Consider the following 24238-nt stretch of genomic DNA (forward strand, 5'->3'; position numbering starts at 1 on the left):
CTAGAATATCCCATGGATAGAGGAGCCTGGTAGGCTGCAGTCCGTGGGGTCGCTAAGGGTCGGACACGACTGAGCGACTTCACTTTCACTTTTCACTTTCACACATTGGAGAAGGAAATGGCAACCCACTCCAGTGTTCTTGCCTGGAGAATCCCAGGGACAGGGGAGCCTGGTGGGCTTCCGTCTATGGGGTCACACAGAATCGGACACCACTGAAGTGACTTAGCAGCAGCAGCAGCAGTGATCAGAGAAATTCAGAGCATGTGATAACTTCCTTTATCCGGCTTGCTTTGTTCAACTTAACTTTTAACCTCATTCAGCCGAGGTTTTCCTCTTGTTCATTCTACTCCAGCCAGACTGGTCTTCTTTCTGTTCTAACATGTACATCTTCTCACCTCAAAGTCTTTGCCTTTGCTGCTCCCTTGCATGGTATATCATTCCTGGAGACCCTCACAGGGCTGGTGTCCTTAATTGTCTTTCAAGTGGTAGGGCTGTTAAGTGAAAAACCCAAATGGTAAGCAAAGAGGAGGAAGAAAAGCATGATTTTAAATGTGTGAAGCAGATTCATTGCCTATCTGACAACCAAACATTTTCATTTTGTAAAAGGGAGGCTCCTGACTCTTTCCTTGCTCTAAGCAATGAGTTATACCAGTCATTGCATAGCATCTGCAATGAAATCAGGGTAAAGAACGTAATGGCTTTCCTAGAGTACAAGGAAAAAATGACAAGTATAAAAACAGAGAAGAGAGTTACTAGTTGCATAATAATTAAATCTGGGTAAAATGTATTATTTAAAACCATTCAATCACTGCCTTATCTTTTCTGATTCTTCAGGGTGCTCATAAGTATAATCATCTGACTGTATCTTTGAAATAGCATTAGGAATTGGGAAGCATCTTAATAAACACTAACTGAAGCCACTCTGAAGAAAACATCATTAATCATGTCATCTGATAAGAGATACTGTCAGTGTTACATTTCAAAATTTATACTCAGACTGAATTCCAGTAAACAACTCATGTGTGCATTAAGGATTAAGAAAGTGAGGGCTTCTTTGTTACTACAAATCAAACAAATATAATTTATGTTGGCCTAATTTTTAAAAATGAACCCACCTGGACACATTTGTCCTCCCAGTTGCATAGGCTTTCTAGTCCAGTCCATTTTGCACAATGCAAGGACATTCTCCTCCTAATGTACTATTTTCAGTACAACAATCATACACTGAAAACATACCTAAAAAGCCACCATAGTTCCCTATTGCTTTTTAAATAAATAAAAATCTTTAGGTTGTCATTTAAGACACTTAAGATATTTGTAGGTTTACCCATCATTAGATACTGTTTATATCTTAAAAAAAAACAACCAAACCATAATACCTGACTGCTTAGTATTAAACATTATATGAAGCATCTTGAAGATACAAAAAATATATGAACTATTCCCAACTGTTAATGACTACCCAAATTAATCTCACAAGAGAAGGCAACATTGTAGAGAATAATGAAAATAGTAAGAGTTTATGGGCGACAGAAGGAGATTAGATATTGAGATGTTTGTACAAGAAATGCAAAGTAAGATTTAGTCAACTGGAGGATAACAGAGAGGCTATTGGAGTTAGGTGAATGGTACAGGGGAATTATGGCAGAGATTTGCATATATTTTCTGGGTCTATGAATAGACTAGTAAGAACGGGGTGGAGAGTTTATTTTTTACATTCATTTGTTTATTTGTATGCGTCAAGTCTTAGTTGTAGCACATGGGACCTTCCTTGTGTCATGTGGGATTTTTTGTCACTGCACATGGGCTTAGTCGGCCCTTAGCATGTGGGATCTTGGCTTCCTGATCAGGGATCAAACCCACACCCCATGCATTGCAGGGAAGATTCTCAACTACTGGACCACCAGGGAAGTCCCAAGTGGAGTGTTTATAGTGGGAGTAGTGGGCCAGATTTTGGTGGCTATATATCAAAATAAAGGGTGAATTTTTTTTGGTAAATAATGAACAAAATGAAAAATTTGATCATGGGATTAAAGTAACAAAAGTACCATTTTAGGAATAAGTCTGGCAGAAGTACATAGGGAGTGTGGAGGACCATATTACAGTAAGCAAGTGTTTACCTTAGATACTAGTCTATAACAAGGCCGCCACACTTCAGCCCACAGAAGCTGAAATGAGCTGTATCACTGGAATGATAGGGAAGAAGTTTGAGAAGACCAAGAGTTGGGAGGAAAGTCTCTGTACTATAGAGTTATAAAAAGTGAAGTGAAGAAGACACCTTGATAAGAAAATAGTCATACATCTTGTAATAATTTTTAGAAAGATCAAAGAGAAGTAGAAAGGGCAATAAAAATAAATAAATAAATACTTAGCCTCAAGGGAAGCCATCAAAAGACAAGAGAAGTAAACAATTCCCAGTTGATGCAAAGTATATGGAAACCAACTGCCAACAAATCCTAATGGAACTAAAGAATTAAAGTTCATAAAGATAAAATAATCCCCCCAAAGGAAGTTGTGTAGCAAATTTCTAGATTAATTCTCAAAGGGTTATCAGGTACTAAGAAATGGAAGGGTCTATGAGCAATTTATAGAATTAAATTAATACATTAAAGGGCTTCCCCTGTGGATCAGACAGTAGAGAATCTACCTGCAGTGCAGGAGACCCAGGTTTGATCCCTGGGTTGGAGAGATCTCCTGGAGAAGGGAATGGCATCCCACTCCAGTATTCTTGTCTGGAGAATTCCAAGGACAGAGGAGCCTGGCGAGCTACAGTCCATGGGGTTGCAAAGAGTCTGACACAACTGAGCAACTAACACACACACAATACATTAAAGAGCAGTGGAGAACTTCTTTGGTGTCACAGTGGATAGGAATCCGCCTGCCAATGGAGGGGACATGGGTTCTATCCCTGGTCCATGAATATTCCACATTCTGAAGAGTAAACAAGTGCATGTGCCACAACTCCTGAGCCCTGTGAGCCGCACCTACTGAAGCCCTCACACCCTAGAGCCTGTGCTCTGCAACAAGAGAAGCCAGCGCAATGAGAAGACTCAGTACACCCAAGAGGGAAAGAGAAAGCCTGTGCAAAGCAATGAAGACTCAGAGCAAACATTAAATAAATAAATAAAATTATGTATAAAAAATAAAGAGCAGTGAAATGGTAGTGACTGTCTCCAACTGTTATAACAGTGGGCTTCAGCATGTTTCCACGAAAGATAATTTGTGAGTCTGGTTCTTAGAAGCAAGAAGGAAAAATTTCACAGAGGGCTTTTAGACTTGAAAAGTGCAATATCCAAAGTAAGTTATGGTCACCCCAATAGCTAGGAAATCTTTGAAGCCAGAAGTCAAAATATGCACCACAAGGGAAAGACTACCTGCTATCCTTCTTTTTCTCTATTACTGTACATCCTCAATAAAACAGCTAATTTTGGGAAATAGAATTAAAGGTTAAATGTAATTTTAGAACTAAGATACTATATTCCATAAAATGAAAAATAATATCAATGATATCAACCACAAAAACGAGAAGCTGCTGTGAAAAACAAAAAAGTATGTCAAAGTTAAAAGCATGATTATTGATGTTGAAAGGAAATCGCATCCCATCTTATCAATAGATGGGATGAATCATAGAATTAATTAGTAACAGAACTGATTGAATTAAACTAGAGGATGAAATTAAAGAATTAACCATTAACCCACTGACAAAGAATAAGTGATGAAAAATATGAGGAAGTTAGGCGATAAGGAAGATCTATCCAGAAAAGAACATACCTTTTAATAGGGGATCCAAAAAAGATAATTAGAGAAGGGAAAATATGCAATGTGGTGGGTTGAATAATAGCCCCTAGTGACAGCACTTATTTTATCCTTCTCTGACTGCTTTGATTTTGTGTCTGTCGTGGGGTCCCCACCATGAGATAACAGAGAACCTTACCAATCCTGCTTGCATAACTATGACTACTGCCTTCTGCTCAGATGGTAGATTGGATCTGTGAGTCATACCATCCTCTTCACTTCTTTCTGAGCTTTCCCAGGAATCTCCCTTTTTGTCTCGATCTCTACCAATAGTCTCTTCAAAGTAATTTAAGCTCTTATTATCACACACCTCAAAATTCTTCCAAGTCTTTCAGGAACCTAGCCAAAAATCCTAGGCAGTTCTAAGGCAAAATCCAGGTCCCTTTCTAGTATAAAATGATGACTTGAGATCATAATTTAAGTGTGTTTTTTAGCATAGGTGACCTCATAAGTTTGAAGAATGGTATTTTGAAAGTTGTTGTATCATGTTTGAAGGGAGCACTTCTTGGGCACCGAAGGGCCATAGATCCAGTGACTTACCAAGATTAGAATTTTCTGCCTTGCTTGATAAACATTCAATAGATCACCAGGTTATATTCTCTAAATTCATGGATGCTGAACTGGACTGTGTTATTCACAGGAATCAATTTTCTCATAAAATAACTAATGATTGCACCCCAAGCTGCACTGCAAAATGCTCCATTTAGACAGAAGAATGCCTGCAGCAAATCTAGAATGTCATAGAAAATGATGCTGTCTTCACCTTGAAGTTTGTATAGACCATCTAAACACAACCTAAGTTTGAAATCTATCTTCTGTTGAACTTCCAAGCCTATCCTCCATACTTAATTCCAAAGCCACTTCCATGTTTTTAGGTGCTGGTTACAGCAGTGTCCTGTTTCTTGGATATAATCGGTATGAGTTTCCTACAGCTCCAGTAACAAATTCCCACAAACTGGATGACTGGAAATAACAAAAATTCTTTCATAGTTTTGTAGGACAAAATTCTGAAATCAAGGTATCAAGACACTTGAGTGTTTCCGGAGGTCCTGAGGGAGAATTTGGATAGATCTCTCCTCGCTTCTGGGGGCTGCTGTAATCCTTGACAATCCTTGGCTTGTAGATATACCACTCCAATGTCTGCCTCCATCATCATGTCACTTTCTTCTCTGGGTCTCTCTCTCAAATATCCCTCTGCTTTTTACCTTTAAGGACACCTGTCATTGATTTTAAGGCCCACCCTAAGCCCAGGATGATCTTATTTGAAAACCTAAACCTAATTACAGATATGAGAGTTGGACTATATAGAAAGCTGAACACCAGAGAATTGATGTTTTTGAACTGTGGTCTTGGAGAAGACTCTTGAAAGTCCCTTGGACTGCAAGGAGATTCAACCAGTCCATCCTAAAAGAAATCAGTCCTGACTATTCATTGGAAGGACCAATGTTAAAACTAAAAACTCCAATACTTTGGCCACTTGATGTGAAGAACTGACTCTTCTGAAAAGACCTTCATTCTGGGAAAGATTGAAGGCAGGAGGAGAAGGAGACCACAGAGGACGAGTTGGTTGGATGGCATCACCAACTCAATGGACGTGAATCTGAGTAAACTCCAGGAGTTGGTGATGGACAGGAAGGCCTGGCGTGCTGTGATTCATGGGGTCACAAAGAGTCGGACACGTCTGAGCAACTGAACAGAACTGAACTGAAACCTAATTATATCTACAAAGATCTTTTATCTAAATAAGGGCACCTTATCCAAGTAAGGTTTTGGGGGTTATGACACCGATGTATCTTTTGTGGGAGGGGCCTCTGTTGAACTCACTACAATCTGCTCTCTAGCCCCTGCCAAATTCCTATTCATACAAAACACGTTCACCTCATCCCAACACTCCCTCAAAGTCTCAACTCATTACAACCTCAACTCTAAATTCCAAATCTCATCTAAATATCATCCTGTTCAAAAGTCCCAAATCTCATGATTAAATCATCTGAATCAGAGATGAGTGAAACATCTGGGAGCAAAACTTTTCTCCATCTGTGGACCAGTGAACAGAGAAAACAAGTTATCTGCTTCCAAAATACAATGGTGAAACAAGCATGGGATATACACTCCTATTCCCAAAGCGAGAAATCTGAAGGAATAAAGGGGTTGACCATCCCAAGCAGGTTTGAAATCCCATAGGGCAGATTTCTTTAGGTACTAAGGGCTGGGAAAAATTCTCTGTGACTTGATGCTCCACTTGCTGGGTCCACAGCTCCAGGCTCAGGGGCTGCAACAGTGGCTCCATCAGTCTCTGGGTTCACAGCAGAGGCTCAGCCAGTCTGTAGCCCTCTCTCAATGACTCTGCTGGCCTTTGCACCACTCTTGGCATCTCTGCCCTTAGGGTCATTCTTTATTTTTCTCAAAGAGCACCACATGTCTGCTTCTGAGTCACTCTGTCAGCCTATTATTTCCTGTCTGTAGAATCCTGGAAGTCATGCCTCAATCTCAATAAAAGATGAGTCTTTTATAAATTTTTATAAATTCTCTTTTACAAGAGTATAAAAGTTATTCCACATGTTCTTCCAGGGCTTTACAGTTTGTTTTTTATAACCATTCCTTCTGGGTTTTACTTTTGTGCATCGTGTAAAGACAAAACAGAACAAAATAAAACTGGTATCCCAATTAGTAGTGAGTTATCTAGACTGATTGGTGTGTTATTTATCCAGTGACATTATATGACAGTTTTATCATATATGTGAACTGGTATGTGATATTATTGAGTGTGTTAAACAACTTTTGGCAATAACCACAAGCACACTGTAACTTTCAGCTAGGGAACCTGCTACTTCTCTAACCATGGGGTGAATATATTCTGCGGTGTGTGGTATTTACTATTCATCTAGTTCATATTCTCAGAACAGTTTGTCCAAAATGACTGCTTACACGTGTAAAAGTAATATTGGTTATTCTTCATATAAACAAGGTATAATATTATGATGGTACTTGAAGTGGAAGTTTTAAAGAGGCTGGAGGTGCTTTCCAGGATATAATCAAGAAAGCAGAAATTTACGATCATCAAGGAGCTAGATCCCTCATTGCAAGGAGATTCTTTACCATCTGAGCCACAGGGGAAGTCTAATTGATAAATGACAATTGACATTAAGAAGCCCATTATTAGCATCACCATTATCTGATTAATCACCATTTGTGTGAAGATACTTAGGGAAAAAAACAAACAAACAAAAAAATAACAACTATGGCAGGAATCTTCTCCCCCATTTCAGAGACTCTGAGTAGATTTCAAGGGTGGTTGCCAAATCAAGATATCAGGAAAGCATCTCCAGAGGGACTTTGTAATAATGATTCTTCTATAGAATTGATTCAGTTATGCTCATTGTTTCCAGTAACACAATCCCTCCACTAAATAGGCTATGTGTGTACTAAATTCCCGTAAGTACACCTAGATCTGTTTCAGGAATCTAAATTCTGTAGTATTAATTTATGTGTTCATTCCTGCATCAGTACATCAGTCCTATTACTGTAGCTTTACAATGTTTAATATATTGTAGTATAAAAACATTTTCAAAAAGATCTTGAATGTTTTTAATCTCATTTTTCTTGATGAACTTTAAGAATAGCTTACAAGTTTTCTTTAAAAATCTTCAGATTTTTGCTGAGTTTATACTGACTAGATTTGAGGTAACTCGTATTGTTCTTCATATTTAGAATCATAATGCATTTATTCAGATATTTTTGTATCTTTTAGCAATTGGTTTTCATACAAGCCCTACAGTTTGGGGATTTATTGCCGGTTATTATGGAGATTTTATTTCTCTAAAAAAAAAAATTCCCTGCTCTAGTCCCTGGTCAGTAAAGCATCTGCCTAGAATGTGGGATACCTGGGTTCCATCCCTGGGTTGGGAAGATCCCCTGGAGAAGGAAATGGCAACCCACTCCAGTATTCTTGCCTGGAAAATCCCATGGAGGAAGGAGCCTGGTAGGCTACAGTCCAGGGGGTCGAAAAAAGTCAGACACAACTGACCAACTTCACTTTCACTTTCAGCTCTAGGTTGTGGAAACTTTTTTCAATTAGGATTTGTTGGTATTTAGAAAAGGCCATTATTTTATTTATCTGATATGGTGCCCCACTCCAGTACTCTTGCCTGGAAAATCCCATGGACGGAGGAGCCTGGTAGGCCGTAGTCCATGGGGTCACGAGGAGTCGGACACGACTGAGCGACTTCACTTTCACTTTTCACTTTCATGCATTGGGGAAGGAAATGGCAACCCACTCCAGTGTTCTTGCCTGGAGAATCCCAGGGACAGGGGAGCCTGGTGGGCTGCTGTCTATAGGGTCACACAGAGTCGGACATGATTGAGGTGACTTAGCAGCAACTTAGCAGCAGCAACAGTCACTTTACTGACCTCTTGTAGGAATAGATTTTTTTCACTGTGGGATTTTTTTGTTGACAATCATGACATTTGCAAATAATGAGAATTTGCCTCTTTACCCCATGGTATTACTAGCTCTTTTCTTTTTGCCTTATTTCACTGGCTTTGAAAGTTGCCTGATTTTAATGGGAGCGTTTTCAATACTTCATCATTAAGTATATCTTTGTAGGTCTCTAGTAGATTTTCTTTATCAAATCAAGCAAATTTCATTCTATTACTATTTTACTGAGAATTTAATTTTTCAAAGTATAGTCAGGATGATTGTATATCCATTTACTATATATGGTCTTTATAAATTCTTTTTAAAAATTTATGAAGACTTTTTGTGACTTATTGTGTCTTTAATATTATAAATGTTTTCAGTCAAGCTAGGAAAATGTGAATTACCTGTTTAACTTTTATGCATAGTTAATGTGATAAGGAGTTATTTAAATCCTATAGTATCTTTTCTTGATTATTTATGTGAGAATTCTGTTAAAATTTCACTCTGTAAGTTACACCTTTCTCCTTATTAGTCGTACTGATATTTTTTTCCCTTAAACTTTGATGTTGAATTGTTAGGTTCATAAAGATTCATAATCAGAAAAATATTCTGTTTTTACTTTGACTGGAAGTATCACTCCTAGTTTCTCTTGGTAAGCATTTACTTGCTATGTTTTTCATCATCCTTTTATATCCAATTTTTTTGTTTTGATGTGTCTCCCCTAAACAGCATGTCATTAGATATTTTTGCTACTCATTCTGATAACTGATCTCTTAATTTAACATATTGATTTTAGTTGTGATAACAACTATTTGGCATTTTCTACTTTGTTTTCTTCCTCATCTATTTCCTATATTCAGCTGGATGTGTTTACTTTGTTTACTGTGCCATTATGTCAGGAGGAGAAGGGGACAACAAGGGGTGAGATGGTTGGATGGCATCATGGACTCAGTGGACATAAGTTTGAGCAAGCTCTGGGAGAAGGTGAAGAACAGGGAAGCCTGGAGTCCTTGGGGTTGGGAGTTGGACAGACAGGACTGATGGACTGAACAACAACATGCCATTTTTTTTTTTTCTGTCTAGGATTTTGGAAGTAATTTAGCCCATTCTTGTCTTCTCTTGCTTGTTCTTAAATTTTAGAAAACTTTTAAAGTTATTTTCTTCTATAATATCAATCATTCATGTCAGTAACGGCCTTTCCAAACTAATTAAGGCAATTAATATACACAGAGTAATCCTAGCCCCTCATGTTTGTGGCTACTACCTCGAATCTTGTTTATAGATTTTTTAAAAATTTGCTTTACATTGTGACTCAATTTTTGGTCTAATTTTACCTTAATAATTGTAATGATATTCATAATTTCACAAAACTATTTTTCTATCAGTTTCAGTTATTTCTCTGCTCACTATCACCTCTATTCCATGTGTTCCTCTTAGTTGAACATAGTTTCTATTTTCAGTATCTTCAAGTGATACTTTGAGGACCCTTTTATGGTGGTAAAGTTTCTGAGTCCTTTAATACATAAAAGTCCCTCAATTTTGCCTCTAAACTTGGTAATAGTTTGGCTAAGCTCAGAAACTGTTAAAAAGAATATTCCTTTAGAACTGCAAGAGTATTGTTCCATTTTGCTTATTACCTGAGAGATCAAATGAGAAGTCTGACAGCAATCTGAATACTGTTTTTTTAAAACTATCTTATGTTTTACCTTTCAGAAACTTTTAGGGCCTGTCTGAATTTTTCTTGGAGTCCAGAAATTTCAGGATATATCTAAATGAGGTGTTAATTTTTCTTACATACATGCAGACTTTTTATTGGATTTCTCTATAAGGGATAATAATATAAATAAAACAATGTAAATCTGAAGTCATCTTAGAGGCCAACCAAATGCAAGGAAGATTAAAATTAAATGCTTAATCAAAAAGTACAACACGCACCTAAAATCTACTTCCAAGGCAGTAGTAGATTTAGATTAAGCTACAGCAAAAACTTTAGAAATTTTAGAGACTACATAATGCAAATTTTAGAGACTATGTAGTATGAACTGGATTTGCTTTCCAGAAGACTGCTATGCTGATAATTTGGATTCAACAGGACATTTGCCCAGGAAAATGTTAAGATGGTTGGAAGTAAAGCTAAATCAAAAAGAACATGTATAGTGAAGAAACAAAAAATACATAGTCTTTTACCTATGGCTGATTCATGTTGATGTTTGGTAGTAGCTAACAAAATTCTGTGAACCAATTATCCTTCAATTAAAAATAAATTGAAAAAAAAATATAGTCTCCAAACATGGTGACAGAGTTATTTTCTTCCTCTCAAGTAGCACATTCTCATGATTCTCCCCAATGGCTATTCAATCTGAAAGCTGCTGCTCTGGCCTTGCAGGTGGCTCAGCAACCAGGTAAACTAGGTTTGGGTTGCACAGGGCTATTCATGTAATTTAGCACAGATCTTGGAGAACTTATGATACATGGGAATGGGTGGGTGGAATACAGGGAATAAGGAGGGGTTGATGGTATGGAGATGTGGTGGCAATGGTGGACTGGGTTGGCTGCATTGTTAGCTATTCTGGACAAAGTAAACCCTGAAGCATTCCCATATTAAGTACACTAAGTTTCCCCAGTTACTTTCAAAGAACTCCACACATCTTCCAAGTCTGAAGTTCTTAGCAACTGACATGTAAGTAAGGCTCACAAACTCATCAAAGAAACCAGAATGAGACGACCTAGATAGGAAATTCTAGCAATTATTCTCCATCAGTCTTTCCCCAATCTAAAATAAACATCTAATATACATGATGTGGGATTTAGAAAGCCACGCTGTAGCAAGCAGGGTATTCTGTCAAACTTTTCATCAAACATCAAGAGAAACTAATGGTCAGGATATATATTATTTAATACACAACTCCCAACAATATTCTATTATAATGGGACATGGCTGAACAGGTAGGAGACAGATTTCCCACTGTGAGTTTTTCTGATGGCTTCTGCAAGAATCATGGCGATGTCGATCATCTGTATTTTGGAGCAGTGCTTCATCTTATCCTCCTGAGGTACGGTATTGGTGACTACAACTGCTTCAAAGTCTGCACTGTTCATGCGAGTGACGGCTGGGCCAGAAAAGATTCCATGAGTCAAGATCGCATAAACTCTGGTGGCTCCAGCTGAGAGAAGTTTGTCTGTTGCATGGCAGATTGTACCACAAGTGTCAGCCGTGTCATCCACAAGGATGGCCACACGATACTTCACATCTCCCACTAGTAAAATTCCGTCCACTTCACTGGCTTTCTTCCGTTCTTTGTGAATCAAGGCAAAGTCCACATTCAATCTGTTTGCAATGGAGGTCGTTCTCATAGCTCCACCAGCATCTGGGGAAGACTATCGTGCAGCTCCTCCACTCAGAGATACTCTCCTTTATCCACTTCAGGACAGCGGGTTCTGCACACAAATTGTCTACTGGGATGTCAAAAAAGCCCTGAATTTGAGAAGCATGTAGGTCCACCGTGATGATATGATCTGCGCCTGCTGTTGACAGCATATATGCAACAAGTTTGGCGGAGATCGGTGCTTGGCTCTCACCTCTCTTATCCTGCCGGACATAAGGGAAGCACGGGATAACTGCGGCAACCTGGCCTGCTGAAGCAATCTTGCAGGCATTAATCATGATCAAAAGCTCCATCAAATTGTCATTGATCTCGCCACAGCCACTCTGCACAATGTAGACATCCTCTCCTTGCACACTCTCGCCAATTTCCAAGCAGGTCTCCTGATTGCTTAATTTCTTGGTCACCACCTTGCCCAGCTCCAGGCCCAATCGGTCGGCGATTTTCTGGATAAGTCCTGGTGGGAGCTGCCGGTGAAGATTTTGATATTTGGCTTTTTGGTCAACTGCAGTAGGCTCTTTGCGTCCATTGATCACGCCGGCAGCTGAGACAGGAACAAAAGTCAGACTGCAGACTAAGCCAGGCGCCACCTCAGGCGCGAGATACTACAGACTCTAACTGACGGCTTCCGGTTGTTACTCTGTGCTTCCGGTCCGACAGGCCACGCGCGACTTTAAACTGCTACCCTAGATCTTTAAAAAAGAAGTTCCCGCTGGGAACGAGGTTCACACTTGTAAACTAAAGAGAATTAAAACTTTTTTTCAGTTCGTGAACTTTTTTCCCCCTTAGTGCCTGTTTTAGTTTCCAGGGGCAACTTAAATCTGAATAAGTGAAAATATAAAATTTCTGTTAGGCAAAAAACGTAACTTCGAAAAGTTTTGGACTGAGGAAATATCTAGAATGTGTCCTGAGTTCTTTCAAGTGAGGAAAGGTAAGTAAGAATAAACATATGAAAAAAAAACCCACTAGAAATCAAGAAAATGATACATTTTCACACACCAGCTGAGCCAAAATTATGATAGGTAATTCCTTCTACTCCAATGGGATGTTTAAGTGAGGGATTTTGTGAGGGAAATTTCGCATGTAACCTTGGACTCAATGTGTCTTCTAGGAATCTACTCACTAGAGATATTCTTAAAATATATTGATAACTATTTCTTTCTGTATTAATCCTTTTAGTCAGAATTTCCTGAGGTATTACGTGTGTCGAGTTGTTGCGCCATTTACAGAGTACAAGATGGTGAATGACGAATAGTAACTCTTTAGAATTGTTCATAAAAACAAAATATGGAAACCAATAAATGCCTGTCAATAGCTAAATTATCAGATAATGTATAGTTGGTACACAGGGCTGCTGTTAAAGAGATTGTAATAGTCGTGCGAAAGAAATCATATAGAAGTATCTCCAATGTATTTTTAAATGTGAAAAAAATTCATAAAAATATGCATATGTATTTATGTATTTAAAATAAAGTAATATAGTCAAAGCATCAAATAATTATGGAAGTCTTTTTTAAAAAATTATTTATTTTTGGCTGCCTAGGTCTTCCTTGCTGCATGTGGGCTTTCTTTAGTTGTGGCCAGTGGGGGCTACTCTCTAGTTGTGGGGCACCGGGTTCTCATTGCAGTGACTTTTCTTGTTGTAGAGCACTGCCTCTAGGGCACACAGGCTTCAATAGCTGCAGCTTGGGTAGGGTTAGTTACCTCAATGCAGGTGGAATCTTCCTGGATCAGTGATCAAACCCCTGTCCCCTTCATTGGCAGGAGGATTATTAGCCATTCGCTGAGCCACTAGGGACATCTTATTTTTATTATGATTACCTTTGCAGACAAGAGTAGGTTGATAGTAGTTGGGGTTAGTTGTGCACAATTTATTGACATTGTTAATGTGGTATTTGAACCTTCATTACTTTTATAATTTTAAAAAGACTAAAAAATATATATGATGATTAACATCTTTGCTAGCAAATTTAAGTACATTGCTTCCAAATGCATTAAGGGTTGGAGTTATGGGCTAAGAAGTGGAGGGGATCATAGATACCAGGAGTTTCAACAACAAACTCTATCATAAAAATAATGTAGATGTTAGAGATTAGAAAACTTTATCATGTTAATTGTGTTTGACATTTGGTTCTGGGATATTTTTATTTCATCTAAAACCAAAATAGTTATTTTATAATATTTTGAAATTACTAAATAATTTTTTGAACCTCTACCAGCTCATTTTAGTCCGCAACCCTTCATTCATGTTCTTTCCTATCACAAAATCCACAGACACACGTATACTATATAATTCTCATCCTCAGCCAAGATTGCATACAATGATTTCTAAAGAAAATTCTGTGGCTTAATTTAGCAGCACTGAAAAGTACTTGCAGCTTCGATTAAAATGATTTTTCCCTTAGTTTTCTCAACGTGTCACACATTTTTCAGTTTTTAAAGAAAAACAAAACAGGTTTTTAAATAGACTTATTATTACCCAAATCGAAGTGAATGCTAATGTAAACATTAAAAATCATAGTTGGTTACATTTTCCTTGAGGTGTTAAGTAGGAGAAATTTCTGTGTTGCTGCTATTTTTGCTCCATGCTCTCCCTCTTGCAACACCTTACACTTTCAGGGATTTGTCTAGAATCATAAAATGTTAAAGATGGAAAACCACCAGGTCTAACATCCCAATTCACAGATAGGGAACCAAGGCTCAGAGAAGCGAAGCAAGTTACCTGGGATCTAACAGGTAATTTGAGGCAGAATGTGGATTAGGACACAGAATCCCTGAATTTCCAAATAGGGCTTTTCTCAGTGTATCATGTCTTGGCCTTTTATTTGAGGTCTGTCAGAATGAACAAAAGTGAAAAGGTCACATAGAAATTGTTGTACAAAATTTTTACTCTTATTGAACATCTACAACAAAGAACAAAACCCCGAAGCTGAGAATGGAAAATCCTTTTACTTTAAAAAATGTTTTCCAGAAAGAGATAAGTGATTAGTAATGTCATGGAAATATCTTTATTACTCTGATATTTCTGTTACATGGATCTGCTGTAAGGGGATTTAGCTACTGTTTATTTTAGTCTCTGTAGGTTGAGAAAGACATTTATCTTAACACTGTTTCAGACCAAAGTTACAGGTAGGCATAATGCCCATTGAACAACACATTATTTCTATTTAAGACATTGTTTCTTAATAAATTACTCTGGAAACAGAAATTGTGGTATGGAGAAAACGCCTTATCTTTCTCCTTCCCAAGGCCAGCATATTTAAATGTCATCTTTACAGATCTGTAAGAATTGCTGTATTTTGAAGGTCTTTTGAGTCAATACCCAGCATATATCTATTACCTTGGTAATAGTTTCTTGCTTTACTGATTTTTCTTTTACCCTTCACAATTCCAACATAAATAATTCAAAGAAAGCCCTGATACAGCTTGATCAGCTAAGGAGAAAAGAAATTCAGTCCTTTCAGAAAGTGTAGAAAAATGGTTGTTGTATTTTAAGTAAAATAAATGCTTTCACTAAACACGCTTGCAGTTGACAAAATGCTAGATGTTTAGGTGGCAATTATAGTTCTTTGATAAACTGTCAAATCTTGTCACAACACACGTTACAAACAAGGACAGATTTAGATGTCCTTTATGACAGCTTTGTGTAGGTTGAGAATGTTTGGCAGTTAATTTCAAAAAGTAACATATTTTTCTTTCCAGCAGTTATCTGCTTGTTTATTAGGAAGAGTTTCTTTGTGCCTTTAATCTTCCTCATTTGACTCACAGTTCCAGATCATTATTGTAACATTACCTTACCTCTTTTATTTTGTTCATAATAATCATCTATAATACTTTGAGAAAACAATTTCCCACAGAGCTTTATATTGGTAGAAATGTTTTAAAGTTTGTTTTGTGATTGTTTACAATTAAAGTTGACTACTGTGTGTGTTTACTGAGCTTTTAGTTGGAAATCTGTCATTTTATACAATAGATGTGAAGATGGTGATTAGGTAAGTAAATATGAGTGAAATAAATAGAAAAAAACAAAAGTTTTGTTATTCAGAAATGTGACTTTAATTTTGAGTATTATATTAGACTTATGATGGTATTTTTTAAACACATTTTGGAATTAAAAAACTTTCTAGTGAACTTAAAAATCTTAGTATGAAAAAATAATCTTGGAATAATAATGAGGTTAGGTGTGCTGCAATGACAGTTGAGGCTCCATAACTAGTTAATGGAGAGGTTCCATAACTAGTTAATTTCAATAAATGTGTCTCTCTAAATATTTATGTGAAATATTTTTAAGTATTTTAAGTCAGCTATTGATAATAGATCTTTCCCTTCTCATGTAGAATGTCTGTTTCCTGAAATTAGTAAAAAGATATGTTAATTTGACAAAATGCAAGTTCCATTTCTGCTATTCAACCCAGTTTAAAGACTTTGTTTTTCTCTTCCATTGTGATCTTTTAATCTTCATAATAAACATTAAGACCAATTATCCATTCACAAAAGAATATATTGAATGTCATATGGTTTGAAATGGTTCATTGATTCTCCAATTTTATGGGCAGCAGGATCACAGTAGGGAGTGTGAGATTCCAGAGCCTCATCCCTAGAGTTACTGATCAGTTGGTCCCCCGAGTGGAGCCTCAGACTTCATGTTTCTTACAAGACACCAGGTAATGCTGATGCTGCTGTTCTGGTGACCACGCTTTTGACAACCACTAGTTTGCATCATTAACATTTATTTCGCCATTTGGGAAGATAAAAGGTACTAGTTGATTTACTTTGCTTCTACTCATTTCACTAGCCCTTGTTAGTTTGGCATATTTTATTTTGCTTCTAGATCTTTTCGTGTTCTTTTGTACATATGAATATTGCTTTCAAATATCACATAGTCCTTTATGAACTGTATATATATACATATATATGTATATATATTTATATCCTTCAACTTAAAATACCTATAGTATGTTCCAGAAATACTTTAGCAAATACATGTAAGATGTGAATTCTTATTTGGGGTATTTTAAGAATCCATTAGATATTTGAACAACTGAAAACTAATGACCACTTATTAGCACTGAATTAGCACTGAAGAATTGAATGAAACTGAGGCTCTCCTGTTTATTATCCCATTTTCCCTCCTTGATTATCGTACAGTATTCATCACTGAGAAAATCTTTTCGTCAAACTCTGAAAAGCACATGTCCAAGATGATCCTAAGAATTGTACAGAGTAAATACTTGCTAATTTGATCTGATGTTGCCATTCAGGAGGAAACCATTGTTCAGACTCTTTCCAACTTACGTTGGTTCAACTAACAGTTTTTCAACTTTATGACGTAGTGAAAGAAATACCTTTCATTATAAACTGAAGTTGGATTTTGATCTTTTCCTGGGCTAGCAATATGTGGTACAGTACTCTCTTGAGATGCTAGGGAGAGGTGGCAGCTACAGCTCCCAGTTTTTTCTCTTTTAAATTACTCTGTTAAATGACAATAAGTTATTGTAATTTTTCCATAGAAATCTATCTTCAGATATGTATTTTTACATTTTTAAGATATTTCCAGGTACTTCATTTTATGAATTAAATGGTATCATGGGAAATTGTATTTTCTATTACATAGTAATATATTTGATAGTCTAAATTTTGTGTCCGTTCTTAAAAAATTTATTTGTGACTTTTGAAAGTTTCTATATAAGCCATATATCATCTGGAAATAAATAACAATATAGCTCTTCATTCTGTTCCTTGTACTTTCCCTCCTTGCCTTGTGGTGCTAGCTAGACCTCTAATGTCAGGTTGACTAGAAGTGGTGACAAGTGGGCATTCTTGCCTTATTTCTAATTTTAAAAAGGAAAAATTTTTTAATGTTTTACCATTATGTATGATGTTTGTTGGAAGGACTGATGCTAAAGCTGAAACTCCAATACTTTGGCCACCTCATGCGAAGAGTTGACTCACTGGAAAAGAGTCTTATGCTAGGAAGGATTGGGGGTGGGAGGAGACGGGGACGACAGAGAATGAAATGGCTGGATGGCATCACCAACTGGATGAACATGAGTTTGAGTGAACTCCGGGAGTTAGTGATGGACAGGGAGGCCTGGCGTGCTGTGATTCATGGGGTCGCAAAGAGTCGGACACGACTGAGCGACTGAACTGACTGATGATGTTTGTATGTTGTATTTAGGAAATACTCTATAAGGTTAAATCCATTCTATTATTAGTTTTTTGAACGTTTCTACTTTTTTTTTTAATCAAGAAAGGGACTTGGATTATATCAAGTGCTTTTTTCTGCCTCTTTCATGATTGTCACGATTTTTCATGGTTATTCTCTTAATATGGTAAATTATAATGATTTCTTTGCTAATGTTAGACAGAACCTTACATTCATAGGATAAACCCAGTTCAATCATGACATATTGTCCTTTTTATATATTAGTTGATTCAGTTAGCCCATACTTTATTTAGAATATTTTCTTGTATCTTTATGAGAGAATTTAGACCATAATTCTAGGTTAATTTCTAGGTTAAGAAAGCAAGCTTATGCTACCTATGTATGAGTTGGAGAGCATTTCATCTTTTTCTATTCTATGGAAAAGTTGTATAAATTATGACATTAGGTGGAACTGCACCAGAAGATATTTGACTACTTATTCAGTTTTTCTAATGGTTATCAGTTACATTTAGGTTATAGATTATTATTTATGTACATATTTCCAGGTTTTGATCAGTTTTCTTAAGTTTTATTTTTCTGCAAAATTTCCTATTTTATCTAAATTTTCAAATTTATTGACAGTACTTCCCACAGTACCCTTTTACTGTATATTTTTATATCTGCAGCATATTTAATATGATTACCTTTGTCATTTCTGGTATTAGATTTTGAAACTATTCTCTTTCTATTGATCAGTTTCACCAGAAATCTGTTAATTTTATTATTTATTTATTTGGCTGTGCTGGGTCTTCCTTGCTGCGTGGGCTTCACTGAAGTCAGAAAACGTGCTCTGTGTGATTTAAGTCCTTTGAAATTTGCCAAAACTTTTCTTATTTTCGTAGGTGGTCACTTTTCCTAAGTATTTCTTGTCTGCTAGAAAAAGTACATACTCTTGAGTGCTATATAAATACACACACACATTAGATGAGGTTTGTTTGTGATGTTATTTTTATTTTCTGTATCTTTACTGATTTTTAAAATCTATTTTATCAAATACCGAGAGAAATATGTTAAAATTTCCACAGTGATTATTGCTATATATCTCTCTGTCCTTGTGTTTCTCTTTTTTAATTTCTCTGTATTTTGAGGCTTGTTATTTACAAATTTAAGTTGCTGTAACTTTTTGATGAATTGAGATATCATTTTAAAGTAATACTTTTCTTTTCTAATAATGCCTTTAGGCTCAAATTCTAATTTGTCTGGTGTTAATATAGTCATGTTAGTAAACTTTTAATAAGTTTAGTTGATTTTCTTATTTTCTTTCTTTCCTCCCTCCTCTTTTTTACTTCTGCAATCACATTAATATTGTTATTGTATATAATCAGTGTTCATTTACATATACCTGGTGGCGCTAGTGGTAAGGAACCCACCTGCTGATGCAGGAGATGCAAGAGACTCTGATTCGATCCCTGGGTCAGGAAGATCCCCTGGAGAAAGGAATGCAACCCACTCCAGTATTTTTGCCTGGAGAATCCCATGGACAGAGGAGCCTGGCATGGTCCATAGGTTTTCAAAGAGATGGACACTACTGAAGGGATTTAGCACACATGCACCTGTGTATATGTAACTATATGTACCTACTCTTTTTGCTCTTATTTTTACATGTTAAGCCTTTCATTTGGGGTCATTTGCATCTTCTTGTAAAATATCCTTATAGATTTTCAAGATACTGCTGTTGAAAAACTTTGGCTTGGAGTTTAGAACTCGGTCTCCTTTAATGCTATTCTTTTAAAAATAATACATTTTTTCTCCTCCAGATGATTTTGATTTTCCTTCCTCCATCCCTCCCTTCTTTCCTTCCTTTATCTATTTCCTTCTTTCTTTCCTTTTCCTTTTATTTCTTTCTGATGCACAGTCACTATTATATGTCTAGGTGTGGATTTTGTAAAGTAATTACTTGCTTGAGATTCGTTTGGTTTCTTCAATCTATAGGCTGGTGTTTTTCCATCAGTTGTGAATTGTTTTTAACTACTTTTTCAAATATTGCTTCTGTCTAATTTTCTTTCCTCTCACTGGAATTCTGATGAAACTCAAAATATATCTCTCATTCTATTTTCCATGGACCTGTGTTTCAGTTTCTTTCAAAAAATATGTGCGTCTGCATTGTATTCTGCTTCTCTTCTGCCCTGTCTTCCAGCTTACTCATTCTCTGTCTTCCAGCTTACTCATTCTCTTTTCATATTTATGTGTGTGTTAGTCACTTAGTCACTATGCCAAAGCCTTTGACTGTGTGGATCACACACACTGTGGAAAATTCTGAAAGAGATGGGAATACCAGCTACCTGACCTGCCTCTTGAGAGTCCCTTATACTGCAAGGAGATCCAACCAGTCCATTCTAAAGGAGATCAATCCTGGATGTTCATTGGAGGGACTGATGCTAAAGCTGAAACTGCAATACTTTGGCCACCTCATGCGACGAGTTGACTCACTGGAAAAGACTCTGATGCTGGGAAAGGTTGGGGGCGGGAGGAGAAGGGGACGACGGAGAATGAGATGGCTGGATGGCGTCACCGACTCTGTGGACATGAGTTTGAGTGTACTGCGGGAGTTGGTGATGGACAGGGAGGCCTGGCGTGCTGTGATTCATGGGGTCGCGGAGAGTCGGACACGACTGAGCGACTGAACTGAACTGAACTGACCTGCCTCTTGAGAAATCTGCATGCAGGTCAGGAAGCAACAGTTAGAACTGGACATGGAACAACAGACTGGTTCAAAATAGGAAAGGGAATACGTCAAGGCTGTATATTGTCACCCTACTTATTTAACTTATATGCAGAATACATCATGAGAAATGCTGAGCTGAAAGAAGCACAAGCTGGAATCAAGATTGCCAGGAGAAATATCAATAACCTCACATATGCAGATGACACCACCCTTATGGCAGAAAGTGAAGAGGAACTAAAAAGCCTCTTGATGAAAGTGAAAGAGGAGAGTGAAAAAGTTGGCTTAAAGCTCAACATTCAGAAAACAAAGATCATGGCATCTGGTCCCATCACTTCATGACAAATAGATGGGGAAAGAGTAGAAACAGTGGCCGACTTTATTTTTATGGGCTCCAAAATCACTGCAGATTGTGATTGCAGCCATGAAATTAAAAGACACTTACTCCTTGGAAGGAAAGTTATGACCAACCTAGACAGCATATTAAAAAGCAGAGACATTACTTTGCCAACAAAGGTCTGTCTAGTCAAGGCTATGGTTTTACCAGTGGTCATGTATGGATGTGATAGTTGGACTATAAAGAAAGCTGAGAGCTAAAGAACTTATGCTTTTGAACTGTGGTGTTGGAGAAGACTCTTGAGAGTCCCGTGGACTGCAGGGAGATCCAACCAGTCCATCCTAAAGGAAATCAGTCCTGAATATTCATTAGAAGGACTGATACTGAAGCTGAAACTCCAATACTTTGGCCACCTGATGCAAAGAGCTGAACTATTGGAAAAGACCCCGATTCTGGGAAAGATTGAAGGCAGGAGGAGAGGGGACGACAGAGGATGAGATGGTTGGATGGCATCGCTGACTCAATGGACATGGGTTTAGATGTACTCTGGGAGTTGGTGATGGACAGGGAGGCCTGGCCTGCTGCAGTTCATGGGGTCACAAAGAGTCAGATAAGACTGAGTGACTGAACTGAACTGAACTAGTCACTTAGTATTATCTGAATCTTTAGGACTCCATGGTCTGGGGCCCGCTAGGTTCCTCCGTCCATGGAATTCTCCAGGCAAGAATACTGGAGTGGGTTGCCATTTCCTTTCCAAGGGATCTTCCCAACCCAGGGATCGAACCCGGGTCTCCTGCAGTGCAGGCAGAAATTCTTTATCATCTCTTTTCATATGGGTCTGTTATTTTGTAAACCAGTTTACTGAGTTATTTAAACAACTTAGTTTTTAGAACAGTTTAACCTTTCGACAAAATTGAGAGCAAGGTACAGAGATTTCTCATGTACCCCCTGCCCTCACACACATATAGCCTCCCTTATTATCAACATCACTCACCAGTATGGTACATTTTTATTTTTACCAAGGGTGTACCTATGTTGTGACAGGCTTTATTTCTTTGGGCGCCAAAATCACTGCAGATGGTGACTGCAGCCATGAAATTAAAAGACGCTTACTCCTTGAAAGAAAAGTTATGACCAACCTAGATGGCATATTAAAAAGCAGAGACATTATTTTGCCAACAAAGGTCCGTCTAGTCAAGACTATGGTTTTTCCAGTAGTCATGTATGGATGTGAGAGTTGAACTATAAGGAAAGCTGAGTGCCAAAGAATTGATGCTTTTGAACTGTGGTGTTGGAGAAGACTCTTGAGAGTCCCATGGACTGCAGGGAGATCCAACCAGTCCATCCTAAAGGAAATCATTCCTGAATATTCATTGGAAGGACTGAGTTGAAGCTGAAACTCCAATACTTTGGCCACTTGATGCGAAGAACTGACTCTTTTGATAAGACCCTGATGCTGGGAAAGATTGAAGGCAGGCGGAGAAGGGGACAGAGAATGAGATGGGTGGATGGCATCACTGACTTAATGGACATGAGTTTGAGTAAACTCCAGGAGTTGGTGATGGACAGGGAGGTCTGGCATGCTGCAGTCCATGGCGTTGCAAAGGCTCAGACATGACTGAGCGACTGAACTGAACTGAACCTACACTGACACATCATGATTACCCAAAGTTCATGGTGTACCTTAGGGTTCATTTATTCTGTTCTATATCCTGTAGGTTTGGACAAACGTAATAATGATGTGTATCCATCATTATAGTATCATACAGAGTATTTTCATTACTATAAAAAAGTCTTCTGTATTCTGTCTACTCATCTCTCCCCCCTCCCTCACATCTGACAATCACTGATCTTTTTATTGTCTCCACAGTTTGCCCTTTCCAGAATGTCATATTGTGGAATCATACAATATGTAGTCTTTCCAGATTGACTTCTTTCATATAGTAATATGCATTTCAGTTTTTTTCATGTCTTTTTATGACTTGAGAGCTCACTTTATTTTTAGCATTGAATAGTATTCCATTGTCTGGATGTACCACAGTTTATGTATCAGTTCACCTACTGAAGGACTTCTTGGTTGCTTCCAGGCTTTGGCAATAATGCATAAGACTACTATAAACATCTGTGTGGAGGTTTTTGTGTGAACAAAGCTAGTGGAGGTGATGGAATTCCATTTGAGCTTTTTCAAATCCTAAAAGATGATGCTATTAAAGTGCCACACTCAATATACCAGCAAATTTGGAAAACTCAGCAGTGTTCACAGAACTGGAAAAGGTCAGTTTTCATTCCAATTCCAAAGAAAGGCAATGCCAAAGAATGTTCAAACTACCACACAATTGCACTCATCTCACACACTAGCAAAGTAATGCTCAAAATTCTCCAAGCCAGGCTTCAACAGTGAACTGTGAACTTGAGTTCATGAATCGTGAACTTCCGGATGTTCAAGCTGGATTTAGAAAAGGCAGAGGAACCAGAGATCAAATTACCAACATCCGCTGGATTATCAGAAATCAAGAAATTCCAGAAAAACATCTACTTCTGCTTTATTGACTACGCCAAAGCCTTTGACTGTGTGCATCAGAACAAACTGCAGAAAATTCTTCAAGAGATGGGAATAACAGACCACCTTACCTTCCTCCTGAGAAATCTGTATGAGGTAAAGAAGAAACAGTTAGAACTGAACAGGAAACAACAGACTGGTTCCAAATTGGGAAAGGAGTACATCAAAGCTGTATATTGTCACCCTGCTTACTTAACTTATATGCAGAGTACATCATGTGAAATGCCGGGCTCGATGAAGCACAGGCTGGAATCAAGATTGCTGGGAGAAATATCAATAACCTCAGATATGTATGGCAGAAAGTGAAGAAGAACTAAAGAGCCTCTTGATGAAAGTGAAAGAGGAGAGTGAAAAAGTTGGCTTAAAGCTCAACATTCAGAAAAGTAAGATCATGGCATCCGGTCCCATCACTTCATGGGAAATAGGGAAAGAGTAGAAACAGTGGCTGACTTTATTTTTCTGGGCTCCTTTGTGATTGCAGCCATGAAATTAAATGATGCTTGCTCCTTGGAAGAAAAGTTATGACTAACCTAGATGGCATATTAAAAAGCAGAGATGTTACTTTGCCAACAAAGGTCCTTATAGTCAAAGCCATGGTTTTTCCAGTAGTCATGTATGGATGTGAGAGTTGGACTGTGAAGAAAGCTGATCACTGAAGAATTGATGCTTTTGAACTGTGGTGTTGGAGAAGACTCTTGAGAGTCCCTTGGACTGCAAGGAGATCCTACCAGTTAGTTGTAAAGGAAATCAGTCCTGAACACTCATTGGAAGGACTGATGCTGAAATTGAAACTCTAATACTTTGGCCACCTGATAAGAAGAGCTGACCTATTGGAAAAGACCCTGATGCTGGGAAAGATTGAAGGCAGGAGGAGAA

The 24238-nt window shown here is 37.7% G+C and overlaps 1 protein-coding gene across 1 annotated transcript; it reads right to left on the minus strand.

Moving 5' to 3' along the window:
- Nucleotides 1-11137: 11137 nt before the first annotated feature.
- PRPS1L1 (phosphoribosyl pyrophosphate synthetase 1 like 1) lies at nucleotides 11138-12127 on the minus strand. Its single transcript, XM_055420229.2, is given in 3 exon segments — nucleotides 11138-11590; nucleotides 11592-12049; nucleotides 12052-12127. Coding segments are annotated over 3 exon segments (987 nt in total).
- Nucleotides 12128-24238: the final 12111 nt, after the last annotated feature.

The sequence above is a fragment of the Moschus berezovskii genome, chromosome 3 (genome assembly GCF_049115385.1).
Source record: "Moschus berezovskii isolate FMDL1 chromosome 3, NW_MosBer_1.0, whole genome shotgun sequence".
In the NCBI taxonomy this organism is placed as follows: domain Eukaryota; kingdom Metazoa; phylum Chordata; class Mammalia; order Artiodactyla; family Moschidae; genus Moschus; species Moschus berezovskii.